A 13,670-nucleotide genomic window follows, 5' to 3' on the forward strand; every position below is an offset into this window, starting at 1 on the left:
TACTTTGTTACTTTCCACCACTGTTTATTACAACATGCAAAATAGTGTTAAGGAACGCCACTCAAGGGAACAACAGAAAGGAACAGGCGATAATGACACGGTTGAAGTTTGAACACTGTGGCCTAGCAGGGGGACTGGCTCGCATTGGGAGACATGACAATGGACTGTGTGAACGTGGGACAGAAGAAACAGTGCATCAGGGGTCGGCAACCTTTTTGACATGAGTTGCCAAGTTTTCATTTTCTTGATAGTCAGTGTGTCATATCAACATTAAGTTTAATTATGACACCACATCAAAATGTAACATTTCCATCATTGAGTGTCCATAGGCTATACATAACAACCTTTACTTTTTTTCTTTCTCAATAACGAGCAATAACCCACCTATCTCCCAGACTCCCTCCCCAGTCAGTGTTAGGAGTTTGAATGAATGTAGAATTATGTACAGGATGTAATTTGCATACAGATGTAATTTAAAGGTAGGGTAAGTGATTTACTTTGGTTGAAATAAGTGTTAAATAGCTCTATATTCTGATAGCACTCATTGCTACAGTATAGAGTGTTTGTTCAGTAAAATGAGTCTCCCATGTCTCTCCAGCTCTTTATTAAACAGAAAATGCATTTTCAGTGCTCTCTCCTGATTGGCTTAAATGTTGTCTTGTCACCTACCTGAAAATCTTTACTAAAGAGCTGGAGAGACCCCTGTGACCGAACAGACACTCTGTAGCAATGATTACTATCAGAATATGGTACTTTAACCTTATTAACAAAAAAGAATATATATATAATTTATATATCACTTACCCTACCTTTAACTAAGTTGATCACCCTCCCCTGTGCCAATGTTGGCACCCGTGCCTAAAGTTGCCTACCCCTGCTGTACACAGCATGTGACCGTGGAGTGTTCTGAATACACAACGGAGAGAGAGGAGTGTGCCGTTCACTGCGGTACGCTTGACGCAGGGCTGTCTTTGCATCTCACCGAGGAATGTGCTTAAACCTGAGGAACGGCAAAGTGCAGTGAAAGCTGATATGGATTTTCTTCTGGACACAGGCCTGCACCATAAGAGAAGTGGTTCTCAACCTGTGGGTCGGAACCCCCAGGGGGGGTCTCCACGTGATTTTGGGGGGTCCCCAGCCCCCCAGGTGATGGAGAAGTGACAATTGAAGACCTTTTTAATACCTCAAGAAAAGTTATCAGCAAACTATACTATAAAGCATTGGCCAAATTGTCAAATTATATAAGAAAGAGGCCAAAATTGTGAAGATAGTAGATCTACAAGCTCACAATGCCTCGCGTTGCGAGGCATTGCAAGCTGCTATTTTCACAATATTTATCTGTGGAACGAAGTCAAACAAAATGGGGGGTGCCCAGTTCAAATATGATTATTTTGGGCGGGTCCCCAGTTCAAATATGATTATTTCGGGTGGTCCCCAGTTCAAATATGATTATTTTGGGTGGTCCCCATTTCAAATATGATTATTTTGGGGGGGTCCCCAGTTCAAATATGGTTATTTTGGGCGGGTCCCCAGTTCAAATATGATTTCGGGCGGGTCCCCAGTTCAAATATGATTATTTTGGGTAGTCCCCAGTTCAAATATGATTATTTTGGGTAGTCCCCAGTTCAAATATGATTATTTTGGGGGGGTCCCCACTCCCCAGTTCAAATATGATTATTTTTGGAGAGTCATGGCCTGAAAAGGTTGACAACCATTAAAGGTGTTGGCCACAGTAGAAAATGGTGCAGTACCTCACACAAACAGTGCGGGGCAGCGATACCGCTGACGGGGCGTCTAGACATCCGGGGAAGCCATAAAAGAAGAAGAAGAAGGAGGTTATTTCAGTCAGAACGAAGACGCTGCGTCAGATCAGCCAGTCCTCATCCAGACGCCGAGCGGAACGGTCGACATTCATACAACACATTTAAACAATAAATTTACCGGTTTTTCTACCAAACAAACATGAGGGAAATCGTCCATTTGCAGGCGGGCCAGTGCGGCAACCAAATCGGAGCCAAGGTAAGGATTGGTATTGAGGTTTTATTGAGTGTTATAATGCATCTGCGTAGACACACAGACACAGACACAGACACACTGCGACGTGACGGCTTAAGCTAACACTGCAGAGATCCAGCCATGAAACATGACTGTCATATCATGACAGTCATGGCGCTACTTCTTCGTGGTGTTTTAAATGTCTCCATTTACAGCCCGTACATCTACATAAACGTTCAGATTACAAAAATAGAGTGCTGATCCCATGGCCACGGATGTTACAAGTTAAAACGGGTGCAATCTAAGTACCCGTATCTTCCCTATTGTTCAATAAAAAAAAGCATTTTAATCCGATCGGCGGCCATTTTCCTCTTAGACTTCCATGTATCAGGGTGCAGTACACCTCCCAACCGATAGGGTCGCGTGGTTGAAAGCATATGAAGGACATTTTGAGAAAATGGCCACCGATCGGATTAAAATGCTTTTTTATTGAACAATACGGAAGATACAGGTACTTAGACCCAGGCTTTTTAACTTGTAACATCCATGGCAGTGAGGTCAGCACTTTATATTTGAAATCTGAACGTTTATGTAGATGTAACGATTCTAAATGTAAAATATTCTCAAACCAGAACCAAGTGGTTCCATGACGCTTGTGACAGACGAGCGTTACTGATGCGACACAGACAGGAGCAGGGTGTGCCGTGTTGGAGGACAGACAGTGGATTCAGGAGTCCTCCTGACTGAATTGGTGTTGGCTATAATCCGCATTCTAGCGTCGCATCATGTCTAATCTGATGAGTCATTGCGCAGGAATAAAGCCACCGGCCAGCTCTGGGTCCATCCATAGCGTTTAGAAGGACTTCTCCTTCTTCTAACGCCATGGATGGACCATCCATAGTGTTTAAAGGAGCACTCCTTCTAACGCCATGGACCAGACAGAGCTAGCCACCGGCCAGGACGTGTTGGACGGTGTTTTTTTATCGAATACTTTATTTAGAAAGACATGCTAACAGTACATGGAAGTACAATTCACAATTCAAGGTCCTCTAAAACTGGATCGCTCATAAAAGCACTTGGCTTATTTAAAATGAGATCCCCGTGCACTCAAAAAATGATGAAAATCTGAAATCAGTGGGAGTCCATTGATGGGGTGTTAAAACAGATTTACCAGCCTTAGATCAAGATGTATTTGATAGATTTAGATAATCCGTAGAATACGACTCTCGTAGATGTATTTTATGATTATGACATGTCAGAATCATTAAATACATCTACGAGTCGTCGTATTCTACGGCTAGACGTAGATATTGTTATATCCACGAGAGTCTTAGCGAGCCCCCCCCCCCCCCCCCCCCAGTTTGCCCTGGAATGTCGCCAGTAATGCCCGTATCTCTTGGAACATGTATAAATGCAAAATATAAGGTTACCCGCTTGCCCCAAATGTTAACTAGGTGTCCGGTGTGTTTGTTCAATGTGTTAGTCCATATTTTTCAATAAATGCGTGTTTTAATCCCGTCTGTGTGGCCGATTCTGTCGGTTGTTCCCAATGGGCGGTAGTGGCGGAGCGCATCCGGTGAAAACCGGAATTACACTCAATGTAAACGCGAAGTAAATTGGGGGAAAATGGCGTTCGGCCACAGACGGGATTAAAACACGCCGGACACCTAGTTAACATTTGTTGCAAGCGGGTTAAGCACCTTTATATTTTGCATTTGAACATGTTCGGAGAAATACGGGCTTTACTGGTGACATTCCAGGGCAAACTGGGGGGGGGGGGGGGGGGGGGGTCGCTAAGACTGGTAGATACTAAAGTGAAAGTCAAGCCTCGATAAAAATAGATATTCTATAAAAAATAGAAAAATAGATATTTAGTCTTGATCTAAGGCTAAGGCCACACATGCTTGAATGAAACATTTCTCCTTCCATTCAGTTTTCAGGGCTGAAACAATGTCTCTCTCTCTCGCTGTGGGTGTGGCAGTGATGTTGCTAGCCCTAGCTGTGTCTCTGACGCACATTTTTTTTAAAGAAAGGACGCATCGAACAAACATAACATATAGCATCATAACGTAGAATGCGTCCGGACGCATTCTACGTTATGCTGTTATATGTTATGAACACAATTCAGCACTTATAATGCCATGACATTCCCACATTTATATTATACCCAGACTCAGAGCTATGAATGCGCCCGTTCAGAGTCAGGGATGTGCCCTGGATTTCTGAGCTAGTGGAGCTCCATTTTAATAATGACGTCACGTGCGCGCGCACGCAAGTGCACATAGCCGCTCAGTACTAGTTGAAATGGGGTATTCAACATATGTGGTGGAAAACCCGTTTTAAAAAAAAGTAATTATATTTATTATTTAGTTGCACTGTTAATTTGTTTCAATGAATTCATTATTATTTTCCTTAGTTTTACATAAAAGCCCTTTACATAGACTCACCCACACATAAGTAGGCTACTTAAAATAATCAGACAACTTGTATTTTTTTTTCATAAAGTCATTCAAGTAATACTTGAGCTTATTTAAAAAATATACAAGATCACCTACATTGCTTTTAAAACCTTCAAATCATATGAACAGTCATAAGTACTTCCAACAACGGTCAGGGATAACCTTGTGAGTGTCTGGTACAGCTCTCGTTCTTGGGGTCCTCGGCTAAGCGATGGCGTCACCGTCAAGTTATCACGTTATCTGTAGGATCCCAGTCATAGGTGGCCCATGTAACTCGATGAACATCAAGGCTGATACCCGTTTAACCAGTATCTTTGAACGGATTGGGCATTGGGGGGATGATTGAATTCATCTGGCTGCACCCCCCTTTGCACTCTGCAGTGTTATGCAAAGCAGCCAGGTAGAGGGCTGTTGTTTTAGGTGTTGACGGATCTCTCGCGGGTGGGGGGCTCGTGCGTGCAGCTTTAAAGCCAGTGGAGCGGCGCGCCGGTGGGCTCCACTGGCAGCCCATCCCTGCCCGCGTTAAAATCTCTCCAGAGTGGCTGCGTCTCTCTCATAGACAGTAAAAGGTATGGACAGCTTTATGCCCATGGACTCTATACACTGTAAATGAAGGCTATTCTTCAACGATTTCAAATCCACCGTCTTTCTATATCATACATGGGCAACTCGCATGTGGCCCCCACCTTCACTTAACATGGCCTGAATATATTCAGTCTATATTAGTAGCTTAATGACTAGAATTACAATTGTGCTGTCTTTTACGTAAGTATAACTAAATGCATTTGAAATGAAATAAAAATGTTACTTTTCAGGATTCTAATCAAAAAAATGCACCAAAAAAATCAGGATTCCAATTCAAAAATAGCAAAAAATATCAGATCTACTAGCTCAAAACGAGCTTGTAGATCGGCTATTTTTGCGAGACATAGAATCGCATTAATTTACGATAAAGTTTGAATATGGAGATAAGAGGTGTCTGCCCGACATTATATGCAATGTGGCCCTCTGGAGTGAGTGCGGAAATGTAGTGTCCCTCTCAATCATCAAAGTTGCATCACCCCTGTTCTGTATCCTATGCAGTGTGCACTCGGAAATGGAACGCTTTTGGTTGGGACCAGAGCGGGGGTGGGGAATGAATACTATTGGTTGTGTAGCTTGTCAATCAAATCATCACTAGACACTTAGCCCAAATGTTCATCCTGGCCGGTGGCTCTTCTTTCTGCACCATGACTCATCAGATTAGACGTGATGCGATGCTAGAGTGCGGACTAGCCAACACCAACTCGGGACTCCTGAATCACTGCCCTCCACTCCCTCCTGTCCAGCATCAGGGTGCCCTACATAGCCATGGTTCACATGACGCTCGTCTGTCACAAGCGCCATTCGTTCATTAATGGTAGTTTAGGGAGGTGATCAGTGACGATGTCATTAATTATCATTAATTCATTGTAGTTTTGGGAGGTCATCAGTGACGAGCATGGCATCGACCCCACGGGGACGTACCATGGTGACAGCGACCTGCAGCTGGACAGAATCAACGTCTATTACAACGAAGCAACAGGTAATTTTAAACCACTTAATCTTAAAGGGACATTTCACTTTCAAATAAACATACAATATATATATATATATATATATATATATATATATATATATATATATATATATATATATATATATATATATATATATATATAATGTACAAACGTTATGTAAAAATCACGGCCCCTCACCCATTAGAAGGACATTCTAATGCGTGAGGGGGCTGTGATTGTTCCGTTACCCTTTCATTTATTTTTTAATATATTTGTGTTTATTAAGTGAAATATCCCGTTAATTAAACATATTTTACAGGTAATTAAGCCAATTAATTTTAATTAAACCTGACGCCAGCCAGGTTCACTTCACTAACATCCTCAGTGTTAATTTAACTCTGATGATGTACCAAATATTTTGTACACTAGGTAGAATGTACAGTAGGTAGAGGGCAGATTATTCTAGAACAGTCCAGTAGATGGCATGCTTGTGTCGCCCAAAAACACTACTGTGGTCATGTTTCATTGACAGTAGGTGAATGTAGGACTATGTTTCATCCTTGAAATTAAAATGCTGCTGCTATGTAGTGTCAGACAAGTCAGTTAAACAAAGTAAGGTAAAGAAACTGTCCTAGCGACTCCGGGATGATGGATCACAATGGAAATAAGCTGTAATTCACACGCTTGTGTTTTGTAACACCAGGTGGTAAGTATGTCCCTCGGGCCGTGCTGGTGGACCTGGAACCAGGCACCATGGACTCCGTGAGGTCCGGTCCCTTTGGACAGATCTTCAGACCCGACAACTTTGTCTTTGGTGAGTCTGTGTGTTTTCATTTAGTTATTGATCACAGAATGTCTAATCATCATGAGACTTTAAAGTTTGAGCGGTGAAAAAAAAAACGACAACAAATAAACCAATGATATTTCACGGTCAAATTGACCTTCAGGCTAGGCCTGTCACAATTATTACACAATGGGCTCTATGCACAGCAGCCATATTATCACTTCCTTCACAGGTGTTACCAATGATACTAATGAAGGCTCTGTTCCATTTAGTGTAGCACAGTGGTTTCCACGACCCCCATAACTCTGATAGTACAAATGGAACCATTTGGTTCCATTTGTACACTCTCAGAGTTACACACCTGTAAGGGGCCATTTGGAAGCCCATGAGGGTCCCTGGACCCCAGCTGTAGATATGCACAATATCAGCACCCTGACTCTGTTTGACCAGAATGGAACAGAGCCTTCATTAGTATCATTGGTAACACCTGTGAATGTCTTCATAATATGGCTGCTGTGAATAGAGCCTATCGTAATTATTTGAGATCATTGAAATATTTTTTTTATAATCGTCATAATTAAATCGTTAATCGCCACTATTTGAGCGACAATTAATCGTCAAGTAAAATCTCATAAGTGTGTGTGTGTGTGTGTGTGTCTTAACCCTCCACAGGCCAGAGCGGTGCAGGTAACAACTGGGCTAAGGGCCACTACACAGAGGGAGCGGAGCTGGTGGACTCGGTCCTGGACGTGGTCCGCAAGGAGGCGGAGAGCTGTGACTGTCTCCAGGGATTCCAGCTCACCCACTCCCTGGGAGGCGGGACCGGCTCCGGCATGGGAACCCTGCTCATCAGCAAGATCCGAGAGGAATACCCCGACCGCATCATGACCACCTTCAGCGTGGTGCCCTCTCCCAAGGTTAGATAAAGAGATGAGACCTTTTTTTTATTGATGCTGCGAGGGGAAATTCTGTCGCCAAAGGCAGCACAGCAGTTGACCCATTAAGACTGGGAACGCAGCTGTGTCATATTAAAGTTTAATATTTAAACCCTCTTTGAGAACCAAGGCTTTAGGAGACCGGATAATTAGTTTGCGAGTCTGTTAATTCCAGTGGGAGGAGTGAACGTGAACACAGCTCCTGAGCGATTGTTTAGTCCCAGGGTCACTGAACTAAATATTGGACCCGTTCTGTACCATTTATTGCCTAGTGGTGGAGCATTGGATGGGCCATCTAATCTTCCTCAATTAAGTATCTTTGCTGTAACTGGCCTGCAAGCTTAAAATGTATGATTTACAGTGTAGGCATTTAGCAGACGCTCTCATCCAGAGAGACTTACAAGTGTGAGGTCAGAATAAGCAGAGGAAACATGAACTAGAGCAGGGGTGGGCAACTTTGATGATTGAGAGGGCCACTATAACTTTTGTCCCACAAAAGAAGCAAAAATAGCAGATCTACAAGCTCAAAACGCGTCGCAGTGCGACGTGTTTGTAGCTTGTAGATCTGCTATTTGTGCTATTTTTTAATTGAACTTTTATACAAATACATAGGACATAAAAAAGACAATTTAATTCTAATACTAGTCATTTAAGCTACTAATATAGACGTAAGTAATTAAAGCGGGTCATGTTTGGAATTGTAACAGCTGAAAACAATAATATATCAGTATTCCGATATTAACCTGCGGGCCACATTAAGAGAGGGTGGGGGCCACATGTGGCCTCAAGTTGCCAATGTATGAACTAGAGTCAAGGCAAGGTAAATAGTACAGAGAGAACAAATAGTGCAGAGAGAACAATTTAGTGCCTCGAAGAAACCATAGGATACCAGGTAAACAAGAATGTACTCCATTAAATTAATCGATTTTCAATTAATACAAATAAATCTCTCGTTTTGCTCGCCAGGTGTCAGATACAGTGGTGGAGCCATACAACGCAACACTGTCAGTCCACCAGCTGGTAGAGAACACAGACGAGACGTTCTGCATCGACAACGAGGCCCTGTACGACATCTGCTTCCGCACCCTCAAACTCACCACGCCCACCTACGGAGACCTCAACCACCTGGTCTCTGCCACCATGAGCGGAGTGACCACCTGCCTGCGCTTCCCCGGTCAGCTCAACGCCGACCTGAGGAAGCTGGCCGTCAACATGGTGCCTTTCCCCCGCCTGCATTTCTTCATGCCCGGATTCGCCCCGCTCACCAGCCGAGGCAGCCAGCAGTACAGGTGCATTTACTGTGCAAAGTGTTTAGGCCGTTTTGACCGTCTCTCGTATCCGGAGCCAATAGGCTCTATGCGCAGCAGCCATATTATCACTTCCTTCACAGGTGTTACCAATGATACTAATGAAGGCTCTGTTCCATTTAGTCTAGCACAGTGGTTTCCACGACCCCCATAACTGAGAGTGTACAAATGGAACCAAATGGACTCGTAAGGGTCCATTTGGTTCCATTTGTACACTCTCAGAGTTACACATCTGTAAGGGGCCATTTGGAAGCCCATGAGGGTCCAGGGACCCTCATGGGCTTCCAACTGTTGACCCACTGGTGTAACAGTGTTTCCAGTGAGCCAACATGCACAATATCAGCACCCTGACTCTGTATGACCAGAATGGAACAGAGCCTTCATTAGTAACACCTGTGAATGTCTTCACAATATGGCTGCTGTGGATAGAGCCCATTACAAACTGCAAGATCAGAGTAAGACTGTCTTAAATGCCATACTGACATACTATAGGGCTGTCAGTTTTCCGCTATTATCCCATTCGAATTTCAATGCTGCACAAGATTTGAATATATTCGAATATTTTATATAATAATAATAATAGTAATAATCTATAGTTGTAGAGAGAAGAGCTGAGCTCCTCTACATTACAGACGAACAATGTTACATACAAACTTTCGCCCCTGAACTTTCAAGTGAAGTTTATGGGGGGAAACTTTAAGGGCTGAACCAACGTGGTGTGTCTCAGCATGACCAGAGACGCCGTGCGCAACACGGAGCAGCGACAACGTTCTTGAATTTCTGTGTGCAGTGCATGCACTCACACTTTATTGTTGATCATGCGTGACATGATGAAAGCATTTGTTTTCGCATTGGTAGGTCAGGAAATCTTTTTTTATATATTAAAAAAAAAATAACATCACAGGTAAACTGAGAGCCTAGCATCTGTCAAAATAACATACTATCTAAATGACATTTTAACCTTGTGGTCAAGAAAAAAAAACTAGGTAACAAAAGCAAGAGAAGAAATTACCAGGGTAAATCTGCATGGTCGTCATAACTAGTAGTTACTCGGTAGTATGTGAAATGCGTACTAAATTGGAAACTATGAAGGCTGATTTGACCTTTTGAGTCGATTGTGTCCAAAAATGTATTTACCACCACACTTTGTAGGGCAGAGCACACTACAAAGCAGTAATGCAGTAGCTGTGCGAACAACAACATACCAGAATTGACATGGTGGACAGCCACCAAACGTCTGTTCCGTAAGCTACCATTAAACGCATGTAGAATGTAGTCATTGGTTTCGTGTTGAAACCAATGGCATGTTGTACACAGTGATGAAACGGGAACATGCATGTGTAGTACTTCTGCTTTGTCACAAGGTGGGGCACTTTCCTAACATTACGTGTGGTCTCATGAGGGTCCAAAATGGAACCTGCTACTGTGTATGCACTCAATAGCTGGTTAAAAATAACATACTGTAGCATATAGTGTATGATGGGGGTTTCTTTCACACTGTTTAACAAATCTCACATTAGGACTTGGCCTGACAAAAATGAGATTTTATTTTGCTTTAATCTATATAAACAAGTTTTCCATCTCTGTTCCTCAGAGCGCTAACGGTTCCAGAGCTCACCCAGCAGATGTTCGATGCCAAGAACATGATGGCGGCCTGCGACCCACGCCACGGGCGCTACCTTACCGTGGCGGCCATCTTCCGTGGACGCATGTCCATGAAGGAGGTGGACGAACAAATGCTCAACGTGCAGGTAGGGATGGTTCTCCAAGTGGGGCCCTTGAGGCTGTTCCAGCTACAGTAGTTAATAATGGAATCAAATTCAGTTTAACCACTCTAATAATGGAATCAAATTCAGTTTAACCACTCTAATAATGGAATCAAATTCAGTTTAACCACTATAATAATGGAATCAAATTCAGTTTAACCACTATAATAATGGAATCAAATTCAGTTTAACCACTCTAATCTAATATACTGTACATCAGATATTAGAAATACTAAAACTAAGCATTTTCACAACATCTAGTGAAGTAAACTACCAAACCCACTCTTAAAAACAAATTAAAATGAAAGGGATATTTCACTTTCAAAATGTTTTAGATCATTATACGTCTACTTTGTTTTTAAGTTGCTTGATTCAGTGTTTACAGATTTCATACAATGTTTTATCAGACACGCCCCCTTATACAAACCCATTGTAACTTCAAACTCTATTTTAAATTAATTGAACACACACGTCCTTGGTTCTGGTGACTGATATTGTCCTTCTAACGGGTGAGGGTGCCGTGCTTTTTCAATTACTTTTCTCATTCATTTTACATTTTCCCAAAATGTATAAAAAACAAGACCCCCTCATGCATTAGAAGGCCAATATCAGTCACCAGAAACGAGGACGGGTGTTTTAAATGAATCTAACATGGTCAAAATAAAACCAGATGAAACCATACTAACCTTTGCTCCCTCCGTTGCAGAACAAGAACAGCAGCTACTTCGTGGAATGGATCCCCAACAACGTGAAGACTGCCGTCTGCGACATCCCACCCCGCGGCCTCAAGATGTCCGCCACCTTCATCGGGAACAGCACGGCCATCCAGGAGCTGTTCAAGCGCATCTCGGAGCAGTTCACGGCCATGTTCCGCCGCAAGGCCTTCCTCCATTGGTACGTAGAGCTGTGTTCATTTTGTAAACTAAAACTGTGACACAAAATGTTCGTCGACTACCCTTTTCACTGACAAACTAAATAAAAACTAAGCTATGATGACTAAGACTAAATATATTGACAATTTCGTCAACAAAGACTAAAATGGTAGGCAGGGACTAGTAGAACTGAGAGATTCGGTGGAACTAAAAGACAAGTCATTTTATGCTTGGTTGCATGCTGAAAATAGCAGATTGACCTACCAAGCACACCATGTCGCGTTGTGAGCTTGTAGATCTGCTATTTTCAACATGCAACCAACCATAAAATCAGCCATTATGACACCATCACCACCAAATTATTTTGTGTATTTAGTAGACTAATATCTGTGGGACCCATTTGTGGACTGACTTTTATGGGTCACAACTAAGTAAAATATCCCTTATTTTTTTGTTTGCTACATTTTTGGGAAAATAATTATTTTCTAAAGATTTTCTAAAATGTACATTTTGGAAAATAATTTAATAAATAAATGTGAATAAATGAAAGAAATTCCATACATTTAGAAAGATAAAGAAAAAAACTGAGTGAAAACGGAAAATTATGTTTTTTGTTTAAGTGTTTGATTCCTAACCCTGTGTGAACCGGGTCTCCAGGTACACTGGCGAGGGCATGGATGAGATGGAGTTCACCGAGGCAGAGAGCAACATGAACGACCTGGTGTCAGAGTACCAGCAGTACCAAGACGCTACCGCTGAGGAGGAGGGCGAGTTCGAGGAAGAGGGCGAGGAGGATCTGGCCTGAAAAACTACCTGTTTTGGGGGGGGGGGTCGTGGCCTGAAAGCTTTTAGAACGACTAAGTTAGAGGAGGAAGGAGGGAGAGGAGGCTCTGGCCTGAAAACAACCAGAAATAAACCATGCTGTTAGCTGAGCTGCTAAGGCTATTCAACACTAATGTTTGTCTGTGTGTTTGTGTTTTATCATTGTATTCTGTGTATATCACTCTGTCCTCTTGACTCGGCACCTTGACATCACATTACAACATCAGACCATTGAAACGTATGCGATTAGATCTGCAAGTCCATATCATGGTGTCATTTTGTGGCGATGGTCAAGAATGTCAGTTGTTCAAGACGGTTGTAGTTCTGAACTATTAATTGTAGGATGTTTGCACTTCAAAAATGGTCTAACTCCATTTAACTTCTCTGCTGTAAATGACTAGGATACGGATGTAGATTAGTGGTTCTCAAAAGTGGGGACCCTCAGCGTTCCTTGACGGGGTTCCAAACGGTACCTTACACGGTCTGTGACTCTGAGAGCGTACAAATGTACATTGCACACTCAAGGTCCTTGAAATAAATACAGCCACGTTTGAGAGCCACTGACGTAGATTTGACACTGAAGTTTCTAAGTTTGGCAGCTCAGCCTAGGCATAATCTAGCTTCAGCCTGTTTGTCTCTTTATGATTCCTCTAGCTTAAGGCCGTTTGCCACGACTCTGTTGATGCACATGTAATTTGGTGGGAAATAAAGATTTGAAAATGTCATACAAATTGATCAGTCCTTATTAATGCTATAGTGACTCAAGTATGCTTTTATATAAATTACATTAATTCACATTAACATTAATTAATATTAATTCACATTAAAATAAAATTAACTTCAGACATTTGAATTGATTATGATTGGCCTTGTTCATATATTTTGGAGGTTGATATTCATTGTAGTACTGTATGAGTGATAACATTTAAAATATTGTCTGAAGCCATTTCACTGTCCTACTTTAAAGGGCAAGACCACTTTTATAGAGGGTTGCGTAGTTACCGTGCCATGATGTAACTCAAGGTGGACAAGACCTCAAAGATAATTGCTCCATTGATTAGAAATTGATCATTCTAAATATACTCCTCATTGACTTGCATTGTGCGGCTCTCAAAGTCACTCTAAAAGTTGATTCAGACAGTATAGAACATGACCAAACCCAGTACTGTTTTCTTTTTTAAATGAAAATGTT

The 13,670-nt window shown here is 42.2% G+C and overlaps 1 protein-coding gene across 1 annotated transcript; it reads left to right on the top strand.

The window, feature by feature from the left end:
- Nucleotides 1-1,857: 1,857 nt before the first annotated feature.
- Nucleotides 1,858-13,209, top strand: LOC311059109 (tubulin beta-4B chain-like). Its single transcript, XM_084076744.1, has 8 exons — nucleotides 1,858-2,019; nucleotides 5,910-6,018; nucleotides 6,696-6,806; nucleotides 7,449-7,693; nucleotides 8,678-9,000; nucleotides 10,613-10,769; nucleotides 11,491-11,678; nucleotides 12,314-13,209. Exons 1-8 carry the CDS (start codon nucleotides 1,963-1,965, stop codon nucleotides 12,459-12,461), a joined length of 1,338 nt encoding a protein of 445 aa, XP_083932870.1. The 5' UTR covers nucleotides 1,858-1,962; the 3' UTR covers nucleotides 12,462-13,209.
- The last annotated feature ends 461 nt before the right edge of the window (nucleotides 13,210-13,670 follow it).

This window comes from Gymnoscopelus microlampas, assembly GCF_963454915.1.
Source record: "Gymnoscopelus microlampas genome assembly, chromosome: 13".
Taxonomy (NCBI): domain Eukaryota; kingdom Metazoa; phylum Chordata; class Actinopteri; order Myctophiformes; family Myctophidae; genus Gymnoscopelus; species Gymnoscopelus microlampas.

What these genes read in the sequence shown, in the direction of transcription:
- LOC311059109 (XM_084076744.1), top strand. Translation starts at nt 1,963, where the DNA reads ATGAGGGAAATCGTCCATTTGCAGGCGGGCCAGTGCGGCAACCAAATC. An exon ending in ACCCGACAACTTTGTCTTTG is followed by an intron (nt 6,807 to 7,448) that starts GTGAGTCTGTGT and finishes AACCCTCCACAG; the next exon opens with GCCAGAGCGGTGCAGGTAAC. An exon ending in AACAAATGCTCAACGTGCAG is followed by an intron (nt 10,770 to 11,490) that starts GTAGGGATGGTT and finishes CCTCCGTTGCAG; the next exon opens with AACAAGAACAGCAGCTACTT.